This window comes from Pelodiscus sinensis, chromosome 7, assembly GCF_052426305.1.
Source record: "Pelodiscus sinensis isolate ZL-2025 chromosome 7, ASM5242630v1, whole genome shotgun sequence".
Taxonomy (NCBI): domain Eukaryota; kingdom Metazoa; phylum Chordata; order Testudines; family Trionychidae; genus Pelodiscus; species Pelodiscus sinensis.
The window spans coordinates 41,283,286-41,301,860 of record NC_143058.1 but is presented as its reverse complement, the minus strand read 5'-3'; the positions used below and the strand labels follow the sequence as shown (position 1 = coordinate 41,301,860).

At 40.6% G+C, this 18,575-nt stretch overlaps 1 protein-coding gene across 3 annotated transcripts in view; it reads left to right on the top strand.

The window, feature by feature from the left end:
- Positions 1–18,575, top strand: part of LRP2 (LDL receptor related protein 2) — a 220,019-nt gene that overhangs the window by 70,944 nt on the left and 130,500 nt on the right. For all 3 annotated transcript variants that reach the window (XM_075933562.2, XM_075933563.2, XM_075933560.2), the window contains exons 14-22: positions 1,033–1,235; positions 2,833–2,973; positions 3,955–4,158; positions 5,277–5,469; positions 9,000–9,125; positions 9,458–9,588; positions 10,473–10,610; positions 12,034–12,315; positions 13,675–13,914. In XM_075933562.2, the coding sequence (XP_075789677.2) occupies positions 1,033–1,235; positions 2,833–2,973; positions 3,955–4,158; positions 5,277–5,469; positions 9,000–9,125; positions 9,458–9,588; positions 10,473–10,610; positions 12,034–12,315; positions 13,675–13,914 (1,658 nt within the window). The remainder of the gene's footprint in view (positions 1–1,032; positions 1,236–2,832; positions 2,974–3,954; positions 4,159–5,276; positions 5,470–8,999; positions 9,126–9,457; positions 9,589–10,472; positions 10,611–12,033; positions 12,316–13,674; positions 13,915–18,575) is intronic.

The window sequence follows — 18,575 nt, the reverse complement described above, 5'->3', positions numbered from 1 at the left end:
GCTGCCAGCAAAAAGACCAAGGGGAAGCAATGACTCCTCTGAGTCTTAGTGCTCCCCAGTTCCTATCCCTGCACTCACTCTTAAAGGGGACATGCTGTTTTATTTTAATATATATATATTTTTTGCTTAATAAGTCTTCGAGTCCTTTTTTTTTCTTTTTCTCAACAACTTTAGTCTCCCTCCCTTTTTTTTCCAACAGAATTTTTCCCCGGTGTTTTTTTTTGGGGGTGGGGGTAGGACAGGTGTTCGGTATTTTTGTTTCAACCATCTGGCAACCCTACTGCGGTGCTGGAGCAGCCAGTGTCCACTGGTTTGGGCTACTGTGTGGTGCAGCAGGCGGGAGTTGGTCCGCGCAGGGAGCTGATTTTTAAACCAGCGGGAAGCATTTTAGTACCCATGTAACCACTAAAAATTGTTGCAGCTACCTGATTACTAAAATAACCGATATCTAATATCCCTAATGTTAATATATTTAAGAGTCAAGTGTTGTTTAGTGAAGTAAACACTTTGCATTATTCCTGTAATTGATCTAGCATATGTTGTTGCCGCATTTGTATGGAATGCACATATTTTATGAAGGTTTTGAGTCTCTTCCTGTTTCTACATTTAACTTGTGCAGGCCTCTGTGGCCTTCTCCAATATTTCTTCTTGAATTGTTCTTTTCTTCAGTCTTGGCATTTTATCTTTTTACCTTCTGAGGCCTCTTCTGTCTCCTTCCCAAGTCATACTTATCTGATCTCCTTTCTATGGAGACTGGCCACTTTCTGCTTCTCTTATCCCCTTCGTAATTTTGAGTTGCTTTCTGTATTATTCACCCTGCATTTCCCCTGAGACACTACTCTGCATATATTGTATCAACTTAACATCTTTGACCATTGTTAATCTCTCCCATTTATGTGTTGGTTGTATATAAAAGTAGAAACTAATTAATGCATTAGTAAAGTTCTATTTGTTTTTGTTCAAAAACAACATGAAGTGAAATTGCTTTTTTTACAATATTCTACATGTAACTTTAAAATGTCTTTGTCGCAGGAGAACAATAGCTCATGGAGGGACACTGGTTCCTCATCCGTATGGAATAAGCCTTTTTGAACATAATGTTTATTTTACTGATTGGACAAAGATGGCAGTGGTGAAGGCTAATAAGTTTGCAGAATCTAACCCTCAAGTTATTTACCAGTCTTCACTGAGGCCATATGGAGTGACAGTTTACCATGCTCTCAGACAGCCATATGGTAAGCCAAGATTGTCAGAGACGTGTTGCAATTATCCTATTAGAGTTGCTAAAAGCAACACTGGTCATTTATACTAGTTGTAAAGAAGCTGATTAGATACAACATTTAAAAACAATGTCTGATATTTGGAAGAAACAAACTTTAGTTTATGAGCATTTTTAACTTCTATGGCTCGATTCCACTCCCATTAAGATAAATGGAAGTACAGGTTGAACCTCTCGGCTATGTCCAGATTGCATTCCTCTCTCAAAAGAGGAATGCAAATGAAGGACATCGAAAATGCAAATGAAGCATTCATTTGCATAATCGTGTCCGAGCGCTTTTTCAAAAAAGGATTTTTCAAAACCCCCCACCGCAGTCTAGACGGGGTTCTTTCGAAAAAAACCCCACCTCTTTTTCAAAAGAACCCTTACTCCTGAAAAGATGCGGTTTAAAGGTTCTTTCAAAAAAAGTTTTTTTTCAAAAGAACCCTGTCTAGACTGTGTTTTTTTTTTTCCTGAAAAACCCTTTTTCGAAATAGTTCTCGGATGCGATTATGCAAATGAAGCGTGAGATGTAAATCCATGCTTCATTTGCATTTTTTATGTCCTTCATTTGCATTCCTCTTTTGAGAGAGGAATGCAGTCTAGACATTGCCCTTTAGTCTGGAACTCTCAGGATCTGACTGGTTTCAAATGAGAGAATTTTCTGGACCATGGGAGGTCAGTATTGTATAGCAGCATTACCAACACTTCCAATGCTTACTGTGCTGCTAGAGGACATTTAAGGGTAAATTAGATCTAAATAACAGCACAGAACACTGAGTGCTAGGACTGGTGGCTATATACAAACTTGAAGGGACTGTGGGAAACATGGCCACATCCATGAAAAGAAGACATCTGGCTAACTAAAATCATTCTGGATGACGGATGTTTTGGGTGAGAGAGTTCTGGATTAGAAAGGTTCAACCTACATATATCCATTGACTTTCATGGCAATTGGATCATGCTCTTAGTGACAAAATTCTGTATTGAATGTAGGGCTATAGCTACAGTACCAGTTATCTGGGTATAACTTATGTCACTCAGGGATGTGAATAAGCTACCCTGCGTGCAACCTAAATTCCACCGACCTAAGCGCTAGTGTGGACAGCGCTGTGTTGGCTAGAGAGCTTCTCTCACTGACATAGCTCCTGGGGGTAGATTAATGAAGTTGATGTAAGAGCTCTTTCCTGTTTGCTCAGAGATGCTACAATGAGAGAGCTGCAACTCTGTAAGCTCTCCTGTAGCCATTGCCTGGATGCAGAAAGTTATAGACCAAAGAGTTGATCTTAAAAAAGCCATGGCCCCAAACAGTAAAGTGCTAAATGCCTCGTGTGGGGTGCTTAGCAATTTGAATGCCAGTTTATTTTAGTAATAGTTGATGATGATCAGCACTTTCTGGGAATTATTAATCATCTTGTAGGATCAGATCCACCAGGTCATATTTTCCCATTGGAGTTCTGCCCTCACCAGGCAATATGCTGCAAAATGATATGCCATATGAAAAAAATGTCTACTTGAGAATGTATGGAAAGTATAAAGCATGGATATTAAATCCCATCCATATTATTTTACAGTGAGAAATCCTTGTGGAAGTAATAATGGAGGTTGCGAACAGATCTGTGTTCTCAGTCACAAAACGGATAATGATGGACTGGGCTACCGCTGCAAATGCACTCTGGGCTTTGACCTCCATGTGGATGGGCGACATTGCATTGGTAAGTAAGTGTGTTAGTAGCTATGGCAAGTACCACTGCTGTGGATAAAATTGTATCTCTAAATGGCCAGGGCAGGAAATTACCTCAAAACATGAATGCCATAGCTGTGTACCATCTACAAAAAGTAATAACGGAGAGAGATAGAATAACGGAGAAGAAGAAAGGAGATAAAAAAGAAGTGTGTGCCAAGAACCGAACCCTTTTGGGAGATTAAAAGGGAGGGAACTGGGAAAACAGGAGGAGTTGCTACCAAAAAAAAATGATAAGGGAGCATGGAGGCTACTCTGTTCCAGTTTTGCCTAGAAAAATGTATAAACAGGTATGCAGAGTGTCCTTATGCTGTTTTTCATTGCCAGTGTTGGACTAGATATGCTAAGTTGTTCTGCACTTTTCCCATGACCTGTTGACAGTTGCAAATGTAACAAATTCCTTCGTTACTCTTGTCTTTTCATGGGACTTAGGAGCAGCACTTCTGTTGCTACAAGTGCCAGAAAAGAGCAGATATGGTCTGGTGGCAGAGGTGACCCCACAGAGCCTATAAATTCTGTTTGCATAAATCATCACTATGGAAATTAATGAGAGCTGAGATGCCTGCTTTCCTTGGAATAAGGTTTTCTTTAAAGAGATATTAGTCCCGTAGTTATTGTGGAAGTGGAGGACCCTGCCACATCACCATGTTCTTTTTGAGGGTCTATTTTTCTTCTTTATTCCATTTCCCTTTTTCAGTTTCTATTTGCTTAAATTCCATTTGTGCTGTTTTCTGTTCCCTCTTTTTTTCCCCTCTCATCTTCTATCCATCTCTGTCTCACTGTGTTGTCCCCCCCCCCCCCCATTCTCTCCATTTTAGGTGTTTAAATTTTATTACCGAAACAAATACTGCAAAATAAAATTAAAAAGCTCCTTACTTTACATTTAATTAATTTAGAATAATCTGAATCAGAGGAAGTCACTGAAATCTATACCTGTTCTTTTCTTTTATAGCGGTGCAACAGTTTTTGCTCTTTTCATCGCAGTTGGCAGTGCGTGGGATCCCATTCAATCTCTCCACTCAGGAAGATGTGATTATCCCAGTAACTGGGAGCCCTTCATACTTTGTTGGGATTGACTTCTGTGCCCAGGATGACACCATTTTTTTTTCAGATACCACTAAAGATATAATTTACAAACAAAAAACTGATGGCTCAGGTGAGATGCAAACTGTAGATTTGTTTTCTCTGTCTTCACATGAAAAAGCTGGGTACTTGCATTGGCAGGAAATTTGGTAACCTCCTGCAAATTTCAGCCATTTTGCAAATGTACTCAAACCCCAGTCTTACAATCTTTGTACACCCAAACTGCAGTGGGTCTGGAATCAAGCCACCCAATACAGACATTTTGCAGAAGCAAAGAAACAGCAGCGTACATATACCCTGCTGGTGCAAATGGTACTTCTTTGTGTCAGTGCTGCCTGCTGTGTATTCAGGGTGGGTTAACCACTGGCCACATGCAGATGACATCTCCATTGTTGCCTTTCCTGTAGGAAAGGGCAGCTTTAAATTCCACAGGGGTCATCTCCTGCCCTCCCTAGCCAAACCCAGCCCTCCACTTTAGGGCTTTGCAGACCACTGTTGTTTGCACAGGATGTGATTAGCTTGCACCAGTATAACCCAGCTCGGGGAGGATGTTATTGCTCTGGAGGAGCTCAGATAGGGTTTGTGCTGTCTTTTCCCAAGGCAGACGGTGCAGTGAATCTGGCCCAGTATGATCTTGCATTTTAGAAAGTGCCAGCTAATTGAAACAATGACAGTAGAATATCAAAAAGACAAAATGGAGTATCCTAGAGAAATACAGAGGAATGCCAATTACTGGCAAAAAATCCTCAGGATGCTCAGTACCCTGCTCTGTCATAGAGCCTGAAGTTGTCCAGTGCTTCTCAAAGAGTGGGCAGCCCCGCCGGGGGGGGGGGGGGGGGAAGAGGGAAGGGGGAATGAAGCATGGCTAAGGTGCTTAAAGGATGTGCTGATTCACCATTTCCCTTAATGAACTCCTATTGTAGGACACCTGTGAAACCCTGATTTCAAATTATAGCTGCCCTTTTCTGGCCAAACCTTATTTTTTCCTTTCTGGGATGAATCCCCCTCAGGGCAGCAAGCCATCTCTGGCACAGCGGGTGCAGTCAAGCTTGATATGTGATTGCTCACTCACAGATAATGAAAATTATTCCAAAACAGAATCATTCTTTTTTCTGAACCAAATTGTGCTTTCCTATGACTGTATCTGCATCTGAAGGGTTGAATTTATACCATACATATTGCACATTCTAGGCAGAGAAATTCTTACAGCCAATAGGGTGGAAGGCGTTGAAGATTTGGCCTTTGATTGGATCTCCAAGAACCTGTATTGGACAGATCCTCGGTACAGGAGCGTTAGTGTTATGAAGTTGTCTGATAAATCTAGAAGAACTATTGTCCAGAATTTAAATAATCCTCGATCAATAGTAGTTCATCCTGTTATTGGGTAAGTCTGACTTTGTTTTTACTTTAAAAACTACAAACAGTTGCATATTTTAGCAGCATCAGCACAGGTTAAATTTACCTCTCAGAATTTCTGTTTTTGGGCTTTAACTCCTTTCCAAAATTCTCTGTCCATGTTCCTTCTTCTGCTTTTTTTCTTATCCTGAGCCATATTACAACAAAGTGCAAAATGATACACATTTAGCATGAAAGGAATATGCAACAGAATTATCTTTAAAGGCACAGATTTTTTTCTTTTGCTATCATTTATTGATACAAAGCCAAGTTTTCAGCGTGTTAGTTTTTTATCATTTGGATTAGAAAATTGTTCTCTACCTCCACAGTCTAGAGATACTTAAAAAACAACAATGGTTCTGTAGCACCTTAGAGACTAACAAAATATATAAATAGTATCAAGAGTTTTCATGGACACAATCCACTTCTTCAGATAACAAATATGGAACAAGGGGCACAGATTTTGGAAATCTGTGTCCCTTGCTCCATAATAGTCATCTAAAGAAAGGGGTGATGCCACAAAGCTCATGATACTATTTATATATTTTGTTGGTCTCAAGGTGCTACAAAACCATTGGGGTTTTTTAAGTTTTTTTTTTTTTAGTTACAGACTAACATGTCTACCCCTCTGAGTCTAAGGATAGTTATTTATGTTTTACTTTTAACATTGGGCTGTTCTCAGAAATAAAGTTTGGATCCTTTTATGACTTCATTTTCTTTTGAATAATTCTATCTGAAATTTTTAAAATGGTGCTGTTTGTCTTTGACATACTTACATTTGTGTAATATGATGAAAAGAAGAGGCTGCATTTCTTTTGATAGAAATGCCTAGCCTTAATTGTAACTTTCCATACAACTGCAGATATGCTAAAGTGTCACTTTCACTACATACTTATGGTTCTTATCCCTGTTATAAGTGTCTTAATGATTCTTTTCATATTTTCTTTAATTGCATCTTCATTTTTAATAACCCATTCCCATAAATGATTGAGCTATCCTAAAAGAGTAGAAATGAGCTGATAATGAACATTCTTAATCTCTGAACCTTGGAATATGAAGCTTTGTTTGTTGGTAGAGTTGTGTTTAGCAGCTAAGTTTAGTTCTATAACTGTAGATGCTTTGTAGGATCAGAACAAAATCACTGACATATTAAAGTCTACCTGTAAGTATTAAGAAAGGAATTTGTCATCTTTTGGTTTGATTTGCTTTTTAAATTAAATCACATTATACATTAAAATCTTGACAAAGATGTGCCTATTTTATACCTAAATGAACAAAGTTTCTGAAAAGTAGCAGCTACTGTGTATGAAATAGATGTTTTGCTGCTAGCATTACTACCACTATAGGAATGGACCCAATGATATACGTACTATTGGTGACCAGTAACTAAACAGATCCTTGAGGCTGCTGGTCTTACCAAGCAAGTTTTATTCATTAATCTGTTAAATCTGGAGGTTTCTTGCTGTGTTTGCAATGCTATATGCTTAATTACAGGCGAAAAAAGCAAAGTGCTGCATGCCTCACTGTCCTAAAGAAATATTCTGCATTTATTGGGGTAGTTTCCAAGATTTATGAACCTCACTCAACACACACACACTCTTTTTTAAGTACTTAGAAGGGTGCCTCTCTCTCTCTATTGTCCTTCGGTAAACTCTCTCTCCTTGTACCTTTCCTTTTCCTGCCGTTCTGTATTATCTTACTCAGGTGTCATCATATCTTTCATCTCACCCTCTTCAACACAGCTAATTGGTCCTGCAAAGTTACTTTACAATGAGAAGAGTTCCTTGTGATTTTTCAGTTTCCAGTCTTTGCTGTAACATTGACTCCTGTGACAGTGGTTCTGATTTGGCCCTGAGTGGAGTAGATAATTTTCCTTTTTCTGCTGCCAATCCAACAATCATCTCTCTTTCTGCCGTATGTGCTCTATTGCTTGGTGAGGTTTATCTGCATGATCTTTCAGTTGTGCTAATACTTCTCTCTCTCAAAATGTACTTTTTTCCTGCAACATGCTTTTTGTACTTCTGATACACTAGTTTCCTTTATTTCAGGGTTGGGAGCCACTGATCCACAGAAAAATCATTCGGGAGCCATGCACAAGTGAAAAAGCAAAAAACCCCCCCAAAATACAAACAAAAAACAAACCCCCCCAAAACAACAAAAACAAACCCCAACAAACAAAAAACCCCACCACCACCACCACCACCACCACCACCACCAAAACAAAAAGGAGAAAGATACCCTTCACACCCCCTAGCGTAGAGGGGCTAGTTTAGTAGATTGTGTGCTCTAGCCCCACGGGGAACAGCAGGGGGTTGGGTGGGGTGAAGTGCCAGTGCAGGCTTCCCAATGCTGGGGAGAGCCCCAAGCCTCGGGGGGCCAGATCCAGGCAAGTTGGGGGCCACATCCGGCCCCTGGGTCTTAGGTACCCCACCCCTGCTTTATTGCTTGAGCTTCACCACTTGTTTTGTAATGATTTTGAGAATCACAAAATTAGTCATTTTTAAGACAGGCCTGTTACCTGACAACACATTCAATTAGTAACTTATCTGTGCAAACATATTTAAAGTCTGTTGTGGTGTTGGAACTCAGCTTTAATTTTCTATTATCCACCATTTTGAATTGAGATGATTACCTGCTGCAAGAAATCATATTTTGTAGTAACTCTTTACTTCTGCCAAGGATTGAGATTTAGGAGAGATGTGAATAGGAAAACAATATAATAAATAGATCAGGTATGTGTTCTTCAGAGCTGTTGCTGTCATCTGTTTTATTATGACATGTTGTCATATGAGCTGATTACTTGAATTGATGTTTCACCTTTAAGTCATAGGCATGGAAACTTATTCTGCACCTCCCAGTTCATGTTGGTACTCTGAGCTCGCTTTGTAAAATATCATTTCCCAGTGCTGTAGTCACTGATCTGTTACCATAAAAATATAAGTGGAAGCATTTTGTTCTCCAAATAATAACAGAGGTTTCTCTTTCCATGTGCATATTATTGGTCAGTGTCCATTAGTGCTCTGTTTACATACGCTATAATGAAGCCTAACTGCATTCAAATTGCCTTGGCTTCTCTTGAGTTGCATCTACTATCTCCATTTCAAGTGCACACACGGGTGTCACACTGTAAAAACAGGAAAGACTTGTTGAAACTGGAGCAATGTCAACACCCTCTCTCCTCTCACAGGGTAGGCAATGGACTCAGCTGGCTCAGGGATGTGCAATTTACTCCTCTCGGGGTCAGATGTAATGAATCTGTGTCCTTTCCTCCTCACTTAGTTTTAGCGGAATACCTGCATAAGTAGTATGAAATATATTGCTTCTGAACAGAGCCATTTCTTCCAACTAAGAGAGATTCTGATTTTTTTAAATGAATGTGATGGCATGGCACAAAAAAGAGAGTGCATGTTTTTTGAATTGTGCATTTTTTGCGTTAGCCAAACTATTTTTGGTGAACAAAAACAGCCATTTCTTGATGTTTAAGAATATTTCCCAGGCATTTTCTTCTTTTTTTTTCAGTTATATATTCTGGACAGATTGGTTCCGCCCTGCTAAAATAATGAGAGCCTGGTGTGATGGATCCCATGCTTTGCCAATTGTGAACACAACACTTGGCTGGCCCAATGGCCTGGCCATTGACTGGGGGTAAGAAAAAGACAGATGAGAAGCTGTGGAGGTGTTTCTTTTTTTAAACAGGGGACATTGTAAAAGACACCTTTGCAACTATCTTTTATTGTTTACATGAAAGAAAAGTATGGAACACTGTTTCATACTGCATGTTGCAGTGCTTTTATTTTCTCTGGGAGCTGAATTTTTTCAAAAGTCAAAATACATGGGAAATTTGAGATTTTCTCAGAAAAAAATTCTGAAATAACTTCATGAAAAATCTACTCTAGAGCTATTTACTTATTGAGAGAGGAACTTATTTTTTTTGTAAAAAAGTAATTTTGGGGGATTAATCCTTTTTATGTTTTTAGTGCTTTAAGGCTTTATTGGGTTGATGCCTTTTTCGATAAAATTGAGCACAGTACCTTTGATGGGTTAGACAGAAGGACTCTTGAGCGCATTAGCCAGATGACACATCCCTTTGGCCTGACTCTCTTTGGAGGTGAGTCTGACATTGAAAAAAAATAGTTATTACAATCCATAACCATTTACTGTGTAATGAACTGAGATTGTACATGGTGAAGTGTTATGCAATCTTTTGTGCTGCAGGTTTTCCACAAAAAACGGCATAAAAAGTTTCTGTCATAAAATATACTCAGCACTGCTTAATTTTGAAAGCTACTTTTTACACATATGTACTGAAATCATTTGTGAGTTTAAATGATCGTACTTATAACTAAGTTAACCTTTTCAGTGTAATATATTGGGTATGTTATGCTACTAGTTATGGTTTCTAGAAAGGAGTGTAATCATTAGACACTATACCAAACTCTCTGAGAGGTTCCATCAGCCACCACTGACTTCTCAAGAGGTACTCTTGTACTTGTGGGCTTGAGTCAGTTGCATACAGTGGATGTCCTGATATTTATCTACAGTAGCTCACATGATATTAGTAAAAATATCAGAATCTTCCCCTTCCTTATGACATTATATTAAAAAGTTATTTTACAAAATATCTCCAGATGTTGCAAAAGTTTATCGGCAAGCAATTTTTAATATTGTATTAGAAATTAGATGGAACAAAGTAATTACATTCTGATCCAGAATCACACCTGGATTTGAGCTTAGAAAAAGTGTGGGAGGGCAGTTTGGATCTGGTTTTTGGATCAGGTATTTCTACAGGTTTAGTGGCAAATTAGTTTATGGAATATCTTCCACAATGCATTATGCAATCATTTTGCCATTTTTTATTATTCCTGAAAGGGCTAGGTATAAGAATATATTAGATTTACATGACCAGGATTGAGGTTTTATCCAGCATCATTTGATCTTTTGTATCATACTGTATTATAACTGCTACTAAATATTAATTGTCTTTCAATACAGGTTATGCATATTTTACTGACTGGAGACTTGGAGGAATAGTTCGAGTGAGGAAGTCAGATGGAGGAGAAATGACTGTTATTAGGAGGGGCATTAGCAATATTATGCATGTAAAATCTTATGATGCTCATTCTCAAATAGGTAAAGTAACTTGTACTCATCAAAAAGTCAAAAGATTTGCCTTCTCACCTTTAAAGATAACCTTTTTGGGCTGTCACTGGTTATGTAACTGTTTTTCTGTGACTGGGTGTGGCTTTGTGTGGGTGCATCTGCTAGTTGTTTTATAACTTCTTAAAGATGAAATTATGATTTCATTACATTCTGCCCAATTTATTATTCATTACAACCCAATATTTCCACTTTCACAAATAAAGGATATTTTGATTAAACTGCACTATTTGTGACAAAAACTTGAAGACTGGAATAATATCTTCCAAGTTGTGGTGTACCATTCTTTAAATTATCACCTTTTTATATGACTAAAATTTTATTTTAGTGTCTTCACTCAGCTGAAATTCCGTGTGGGTATTTGAATAAAGTATTACATGCAGTGTGCTGGCGCTGAAACTTCTAATTTAACATAGAATGCAACAAAATCTAATGGTTGGACTTTATGCTTATGTAGTGCTTTGCATTTACAATGTGCTATACAAATATTATATCAAATCCCACTGTCCTTACTCCGGAACAAGTTCCAGTTTGCAGCATACATGTGTATCTATTTGCAAGCACTTTCCAGCACTGAAACTAAAATAAGCACCCTGTTGTTAGGAGAAATGTGTTATTAAACATGTAGGCTACATCTACACTGCCCTCTCTTGCGCAAGTAAATATGCAAATGAGGTGAAGCGGTGAATATCACCGCACCTCATTTGCATACTTAATGAACCGCCATTTTGCGCAAAAGGCTTTTGGGCAAAAACTCCCTCTTGAGCAAGAGCCATTCTGTTGCTTTTTTTCAGGAAGAACGGCTCTTGTGCAAGAGGGGGGTTTTGCACAAAAATGGCAGCTCATTAAGTATGCAAATGATGCACGGCGATATTCACTGCTTTGCCTCATTTGCATGTTTTCTTGCGCAAGAAAGGGCAGTGTAGGTATAGACTTATTGTATTGTGAGCCTGCTTGTGATCTCATTTATACCATTGTAACACTCTTGACTTTGCATTAGTCTGAGAGCAGAATTAGCCGTTGCATACATTTTAAAACTTTACTCAGATTATTCAGTTTTATATAATTTAATCTTCTACAGTTTGTTATGATTTATGATAAATAAGGTGTTTTAACAGTTTACAGACTATTACAAATTGAACATACAGCCGATCCCCCGACTTACAAATGAGTTACGGATCAAACACTTGGTCGTAACTCGAAGTGTTCGTAAATCAGACCCCATTCATTTACATGCGACCGGGCTGTTCATAAGCGCGGCTCACGTTCGTAACTCGGGGACCACCTTTACGACCGCTTAATGGGAGGTTTGGTTGTAAGTACAACAGTCGTAAATCGACCATTCGTAACTTGGGGATCGGCTGTATATTAATCTCTCAGGATTTTTTCTTTTTAGGTTCTAACTATTGTAATAGAGGAACAAATCCCAATGGAGACTGCAGCCACTTCTGCTTCCCAGTACCTAATTTTCAGAGAGTTTGTGGCTGCCCTTATGGTATGAAGCTGGGTCCCAATCAGCTGACATGTATTGAAGACCCATCAAATGAGCCACCCACTTTGCAATGTGGCTCCTATTCATTTTCTTGTGGTAATGGAAGATGTGTGCCTAACTACTACCAATGTGATGGGGTTGATGATTGTCATGATAACAGTGATGAACAACACTGTGGATCACTAAGTGAGTAGTGTTTCTAATTTACTTGCCCTGCAAATAGTTTTGGTGACTCAGTCTGTACTGGTTTTTGCTACTTATCGAGACAAATATTAGAAGTCTTCCTAACTCACAAAAACATAAATGGTCATGTAGAACCTTAATGACTAATAAAAACATATAAATAGCATCATGAGCTTTAATGGGCATAACACATTAAATATATATTTATAAATATATATGTATATACTTTTGTTAGTCTCTATGGTGCTGTAGGACCACTGTTGTTTTTTAAGTTTTTTTAGTTCCAACTTTAACATGTCTACCCTTCCGAGACTTCCTAACTCATGTGATTAGTCCCACCGAAGTTAATGAATCTACCCACATGAATAGAGGATACATAATTGGGCCCCTGCAGTGAACACAATACATCTTTTGACTGAAAATGGGGCTTGCAGTGTCACAAGAATGGCTTTTTCTAGGAGATTTCCATTAGTTTAAGGGATTAGTAAGGCTGCAAGGTAATATAAGAATAGCTGCTGTGGCATTTTGATATTTCTGCTTCCCAATGAAATTAGTAAATGCAGAGGTATGTGGATGTTTGAACAAAATTGTGTCAGGATTTGAGTTCTAGCTAAAGGTTTGGAAAGGTTTTTATTTTATCTACTTGAGTTCTCCCACGCCTGGTGCCTATATGTCTTGTTTCCCATTCTATAGTAAAGTGAATTAAGAGTACATTTTCAGCTTTTATTGTTCATTTCTTGGCTTTGCTGTAAATTGGCTTAAATATACAAAGTGTCTGTATTTGTTAATTAAAAGTAAATTGTGAGAGTAATAGGATAATTATTATTTATAATATAATACAGGCAATGTATCAGATGAATACTGCATATTTATTTGGTGCTTGGCATCTTCAAGGTGATTTATAAGTAAAAGTTAATGTATTGGCAGAATACCTGGGAAAATGTGGGTGCATTGCCTTCTGGTACATGGGACCAGCTCTGGTACATTTACTTTACTGTGGTTGCATGTGTGTAACTGAGGGTAGAATCTGGATCTGTACTGTTACTCTAGAAAAACCAAGATGTCGTTTTGGTGAGAAGGAGTAAATTACTCTTAGGAGCAAGTGACTTTTCTTCTTTTTGAGATTATTTTGAAATATTTTAAAAACCTTTACATTTTACCTTATTATTAATAACTGCAATTTACAAAAATATTTAAGAACATTTAAAAAAAATTCTGTTGCTCTCTTGCCATAAGTAATGATTATGATACCATTTTTAGAAATTACATAAGTACATTTATAATCTTGAAATGTATTTTCAAGGAAGGCAAGTTTTGAAAATATCACTGTACAAATGTTTTCAAATTTTGTTTCTCATTTAGATAATTCTTGTGCTTCATCAGCCTTTACCTGTGGCAATGGGCAGTGCATTCCAAGTCGCTGGCGTTGTGACAAGCATAGTGACTGTCTTGATGGCAGTGATGAACAGCATTGTCCTACACAAGGTCCTACCTCATGCCCAGTAACCTTGTTCACCTGTGACAATAACAGGTGTATTCCCAGGATCTGGCTATGTGACACAGATAATGATTGCGGTGATGGGTCAGATGAAAAAAATTGCAGTAAGTGTTAAAATTATCTGGTTTGCAGTACAGTGTGTGTAGATTACATATCACAACATAAATATATGAGATGGGAAGGGAAGGGTAGGGAAGAAAGAACCAATTTGGAATTTGGATTAATACTGCTCCGTCTTATGGCACTTGGAAAAGCCAATGAACATTTAAATATTAAGACCAAAAGGAAATACAAAGCAGTCACTATTAAACATCACTGTTACAACATCAACTATTACAAAATCAAGAAAACTAAGGCAGAGTGTTGTAAACACTTAGGGTATGTCTACACTAGTTCGTTAATTTGAGCTAGGTAGGCAAATCAGGCAACCAGAGTTACAAATGAAGCCTTAGGACTTAGTTCGGATTAACTTTAAACTGCCATGTGTAGCCGTGGGCAGTTCATTTGAACTAAGGGGGATTTAAAAATGGCGGCCGGATGGGAACATGCAAATAAAGCCTGGGATATTTAAATCCCGGGCTTCATTTGCAACTCCGGTTGCCTGATTTGCCTACCTAGCTTGAATTAACGAGCTAGTGTAGACATACCCTCACATACATGAGTGGTGCCATTGACTAGTCTGTTGATAGGAAGGCTCCGTCAGATAATACAGGGTGAATGTTTTCACCCAGCAATAAATCACAGAGTTTTTGCAATGGCATAAGAGCATAAATTCTTCTTTGAGTGATATCCCCGTGGGTGCTCCTCTGTTGGTGATGGGTCATCCCGAAGCTGCAGATCAGAACTTTTGCAGCAGTTCTCACATGGGCCACGCATGCACGAGAGGTGCCTCGTGCATGCGCGGCTCAACCGCCCCCTTCAGTTCCTTGCTTACCGCCCTACGTCGTGGTCAGAGCTCCTCTCTTGCCTCAGGCATTCTCCTCAGCATAGTTAGAGTTTCTCGTAGTTTTTCTTGTAGTTTATTGTTCAGTAGTTACATTTCTCTTTCCAGTTGCCTTTAAAAAAAAATGTGAGCAGTGCTGCAGCCTTATGGCAAGAGCCAGAAAAGATAGGGGGCTTCGGCTCCGTATGATTCTCTTTGGAATGCAGCCCTCTGAAGAGCCACAGCCACCTCGACCCCTTGTGGTCACTACTAAGGAAAGGGCAGTTTCTCCATTGCCCCACAAACACTCGAAGAAGAGAGCTTCCCCGGTGCAGTCTCTTCCTCCTACTCTGTCTCCGAGAGTGAACAAAGGAGACGAACCCAGAACCTCCAGTACTGCGATGCCGAGACCATCCACCGGCACCGCTTCCACTACCACCCGCACCGCTTTGGTACCGACCCGCTCAACCCCAGCACCAGAAAGACCCTACCAGGAAGCCTCGGCTCTGGCACTGACAAAGGCCTCGGCACCAGCAACCAAATAGGTGCCTTGCAGACCATCTGTACCAGGTCCACTGTATTGGCAATGGCCCCAGTGCCGCCTGCCTCAGGAGCCCCAGTACCAGTGGAAGTCCTTCCACATAATCAGCAGTTGGCACCACCGGGCCGCTCTTATGTTCCTTCAGCATGGGCTAGGGACGGCAGACAACATGCTCCATCTAGGGAGCTGTCTCAAGTGCCGTTTTCGCCCTGTACTTTCCCATGCTATGTGAGTTCCCCAGTACTGTCTGAGTGCACCATACTGAGGGAGGATGAGCAAAGGAGTGTTTTTTCTTCCCAACACTCCTCTCCCACGACTTCCGGCCACTACTACTCCCACTGGGATAGGCCTCATCACCTGTCATGGTACTGATTGGCCATATCCTCCACACTATCCACCCCATTGATCACCATGTGAACACTGGAGCTCCCGTAGGCACCATTCCACAGCTCCATCTATGTTGGTGAGGAGACCTCCACCAGCCTCACCTCCTCACCCACTTCTGACCCATGATGGATTCAGAGGAGGAGGAATGCCAAATTCTGGATGAGCAGACTGGCATACAAAGTCCTGGGAACTCACCTACTAACAATTCATCATCACCTCTGGATGAAACAGTCATACCTGAAGATATACATATCCCACAGATGACATCAAACAGTTCCAAGAACTTTTTAAGAGAGTGGCTGCCAACGAAGAGGCCCAGCTTCAGGAATTAAAGGGAAAACAACACTGCCTCCTGAAAAATATCCATCTCACCTCTCAGGGAAAGATCACACTGCCCATCGATGAGGCTGTTATGGAGGTATTGGAAGAGATGTAACTTCAGCCTCCATCCAATCTACTTCCAAAAGAGCCGACGGGAAGCATTTCGTCCGTCCTAAGGACTTAGACCTCCTTTTTTCTCACCCGCAGCCCAAATCACTACTGATGGATGCTGCAAATCACCATTCAAAAGCTTCACAATTTAGATCCACACCTAATGACAGGGAGCATTAAAAGTTGGATCTATTTGTCAGAAAACTATATTCCTCTGTCACACTGCAACTTAAAATTGCAAACTATTCCGTGCTCCTAGTGAATCACGATTTTGACAACTATTTAAAGCTATCTGAACTAATGGAACGTCTCCCAGACTCCAAGAGGCCTATACTCAGATCTGTCATTCATGAGTGTCACATCATCGCCTGTACAGCTCTCCAGTCCTCATTCAATGGCAGCTAGGGAGACAGTGACAGCAGTCATGATGCGAAGAACTTCCTGGCTCCAAGCAGCGAGAGTACCTAGCGAGTTACAGTCTAAGGTGGAGGAGCTGCCTTTTGACAAACAGAAGCTTTTTGCCACCAAGTTGGATGATGTTCTGCACAACAGCAAAGATTCCTGAACCACACTCTGAATGCTGGGAATGTACATGCCACCATATTGACGGAAGCACTATACTCTGTACCACAGGTAGGCTGTCTAGACTGCATCCTTCTGTCGGCAGAGGCACGCAGTCTAGACGCAGCCGTACAGAGGCAGTTACTATAACGGTCTTCAGCAGAGGCCGTTTGACTACAACTGACCCAGACAACGGTCCCAGAGGATGTGCTCCTTGGGCTCCCAAGCTGCGAAGCAGCAGATTTGAACTTTTGGTCGAGGGTCTGCCTGACCTCCCCATACAGCCAGTCCAACAAGCCAGTATCAACTTTTTGCCCACAGGCTACATCCCTTTTTCCATCACTGGGATTCCATGACATTGGACCAGTGGGTGTTAGAAATCATTCATATGGGATACACCATTCCCTTTATTTCACTTCCCCCTACCCTCCTTCCTGTCCCGTCCCTCCTCAGGGACCCCTCCCATGAGACTCTTCTCAGACAAGAAATCGATGGTCTCCTTCACTTAGAAGCAATAGAGAGGGTTCCAGACCTCTTCCGGGGAAGGGGATTTTACTCCAAATACTTCCTGACCAAGAAACGCACAGCGGGTTGGAGACCAATCTTAGATCTCCACAAATTAAACACATTCCTATGAAAACAGCGATTCAAGATGGTCACACTGGCTTCCATCATCCCAGCACTGGTTGGCAGCCTCGAAATACAGGACACATACTTTCACATCATAATATACCCTTCTCACAGATGTCTTTTCTGATTCACCATGGGCAAATACCACTTCAATACAGAGTCCTCCCCTTCAGACTATCCTCCAGCACCTGTGTCTTTTCAAAAGTCCTAGCAGTAGTGAAAGCTTACCTCCAACAGCAGGGAGTTATCATTTTTCCCTACCTATATGCCTGCAATCACATGCAGAGGTCACCAATGTGGTCTCTAGGACCAAACACCCATTTCATCATCAACCACTACTAATAAATGAACAGAAATCGACTTTCGATCCCATTCAGGACATAGAGTTTATTGGGGATTGCCTCAATCCCTTATCTGCCCGAGCTTACCTCCCACACCACTGTTTTGTCGCACTTCAGGATCTGGTAGCTGTCCTCTCCATGAGCCCTTCCACTACTGTACTTACCTGCCTTCGGCTCATGGGTCATATGGTCATCACCACCTACGTTGTACAACATGCGCATGTCTACTTCCACACCCTGCAGCACTGTCTGGCATCACATTGTCCCACTATCCACTCCACAAGACAGTTACCATCCCCAAAAACATTGGATTCTCTCAAATAGTGAATGTCACCCGACAGCCTTATAGCAGGGATCTCCTTTCATCAATTGAACCAACCATGCAGATCACAATGGATGCCTGCTTATTAGGTTGGGGCGCACATCTACATCATATCTCCAAGAGCAGGTGGCTGCCTCATGAAACAGTATTACACATCAATCTTCTCGAGCTCAGGGTCATCAGGAACATGTGCAGACACTTCTCTCTCATCATTGCCAACTGTGTAGTTCGCATACTCACGGACAACATGACAACCATGTTTTATATAAACAGGCAGGGGGACACTCAATCCTGATCTCTTTGTGTGGATGCTAGCCACCTTAGGAACTGGTTCATTCACCACAGAGTCATCTTGAGGGCATCATACCTACCTGGTGTGAACAATGCCATGGTGGATGCCTTGAGCTGTAAATTCTCTACCGACCACAAATGGGAGATACACTCAATGGTGCTCACCTCTGTTTTTTGTCGATGGGGTTACCTGTCAATAGACCTTTTTGCAACTTGCCACAACACTAAGTGTCCCCACTTCTGTTCCTGAGCAGGACTGGGTGAGGGTTCACTGGGCAATGCCTTCTTAATTGCCCAGAGAGAACCTTCACATTATGCCTTCTTATTGATTCTGCTGA